Source organism: Penaeus monodon, chromosome 19, assembly GCF_015228065.2.
Source record: "Penaeus monodon isolate SGIC_2016 chromosome 19, NSTDA_Pmon_1, whole genome shotgun sequence".
NCBI classification, from domain to species: Eukaryota; Metazoa; Arthropoda; class Malacostraca; order Decapoda; family Penaeidae; genus Penaeus; species Penaeus monodon.
The window spans coordinates 30,594,070-30,596,091 of NC_051404.1; the positions used below are offsets into that span (position 1 = coordinate 30,594,070).

Consider the following 2,022-nt stretch of genomic DNA (forward strand, 5'->3'; position numbering starts at 1 on the left):
AACTGAAATTATGATTTGAGAAGTTTATTGATTAGATAATTATTATTTCCCAGATCCTTTCCATCATGCAAATTTGGTGATAAGTGCCTGTACATACATCCAAACTGCATATATGATGCGGCTTGCACACGAAGGGGCTGTCCATACACCCATGCAAGCTCAAGAAGCTTAGCTCTCACCACAGGTATGATTGTTCTTTGTATGTAGTTCATTTCCTCCTAGTAAAGAATTCCATTTGAAAACTTGTGAAGTTCAGAATGTACCTAATGGGAACTTATGTGGCTATAATATGAACCTAAAATAGATGAAAGTTGAATATTATTGATAATGATATTTGTGTACATCACTGACAAAATGATAATGAAAAGATTTTCTTGTTAAACTTTTTATTAATATATGTAACAAAGAACATGTAAAATAGTATATTAGGGAACCTTTATTTTTTGTAGTATCAATTTCCACAAAACATTACTTTTAGCTGTCAGGAATTTTATTACTAATTGTCAAAGAAATATTTCTATAGACCATCCGAAATTACTTTCTGATTTTCAGTGCGTGAATATTCCACTTTACTCTTGTATGATGCTTTATGTTTAATGTATTTAATTGACAGTTGTTTTTATACTTGGAGCATTTAAGCTGATCATTTTATGTGTGATGGTTAATTACAAGAAATTCACTTGGATCATATTGTCTTGAATTATAAACCTTTTTTATTACTCACAGCTGCCGTCAGCATTAAACACAAAATACCCCCAAGTAGACCTTCCAAGATCAAGTGTAAATATTTCCCAAAATGCACCAACATGTCCTGTCCATTTCTTCATCCAAAGGTAAGAATCTGTATAAGATTTACAAGTGATGGTTTCACTTGTATGTGTAGGTATTAACGATAATTTTTTGTTCACAAATATTGATTGTATCTATGCTCAGGGTGCTTTATATATCTCTTTTGTTATGCAAATTAAACTGCATATTTAGTATAGACATTTACCTCTCTCTGGTAATGACTGAATGGCAATCTCCTTTTGTATTTATGCTAATTTTACCAACACCCTGTTTTACTTTGCAGGCATGTTTCTATGGCATGTCATGCACCCAGGCCAGCTGCCCCTTCACCCATCCTGATGTCACCATGCGTTCGAAGCTGAAGTGGATTGCCCCAAAGAGCACATCGCAAGTCTCTGCAGCATCTGCACCAACTGATTTGATTAAAATACAAAACAAAGAAAAGGCTGTAAAAGAATAGTGTGGCCTTCAAACCTCAAAGAAGACTGATAACAAATTCTATTTGTATATTCTTAAATCATTGCTTTGTAGCTGAGTAGCTATGTAGATTTAGATAGATTATCAGCTGTATTTAATCAGAGTGTTAGGATTGGTAGATGTTTGATAGATATAAGTTTTCAGAATGGTAGATATATCTTTTTTGAATGTTTAATGACAATTCATTGTCAGGGGAATAGTGTTGTTGATAAATACTAAGATAAAATTATACATTTGAATGGCAGTATAAAAATATACACTACCATTGTTGGTTTTCTTAGAAATGAAATAGTTTTACTTCAGTAAGTGTAAAGCTAATAGGGATGAGAGGAAAGAGAACAAGAAACAAAAGAAGCAAAAAGTTAAGCCTAGGTCAGAATATGGTCTGTTAAAGAATATAACTAATGTTTATATTTGTAATGTTTGTGGATGAATAAAGAATGGAAGGTGTAAGAATGTTCATAGGATGTAGACTGTGTAAAAGAATTTCTCTTTTCTTTCCTTATTTATTACACAGATGAGGGTCATGACATAGATATGAAGTAATAATTCATTTTCTCAAGAACAGATAGTGTGTAGTGGTTATTTTGTATATTGCCATTTTTAATGATACATGTTGTTAAGTCAATTTTACATAGGCTGTGTTGAGGCAGTGATGTACTCGTGCAGAATTAAGAAGTTTTTATCTTCTTAAAAGATAATATCATGCAATCATGTGAGGATGAACAAAGCTATCTAAAGATATTCATTATGTCT

The 2,022-nt window shown here is 32.1% G+C and overlaps 1 protein-coding gene across 1 annotated transcript in view; it reads left to right on the top strand.

The window, feature by feature from the left end:
* The window catches only part of LOC119585169 (zinc finger CCCH domain-containing protein 14-like), a gene marked incomplete in the record, with an annotated part of 14,189 nt that overhangs the window by 10,438 nt on the left and 1,729 nt on the right, over nt 1-2,022 (top strand). The window contains 3 exon segments of the mRNA XM_037933806.1: nt 54-184; nt 727-833; nt 1,073-2,022. Of these exon segments, the coding sequence (XP_037789734.1) occupies nt 54-184; nt 727-833; nt 1,073-1,249 (415 nt within the window).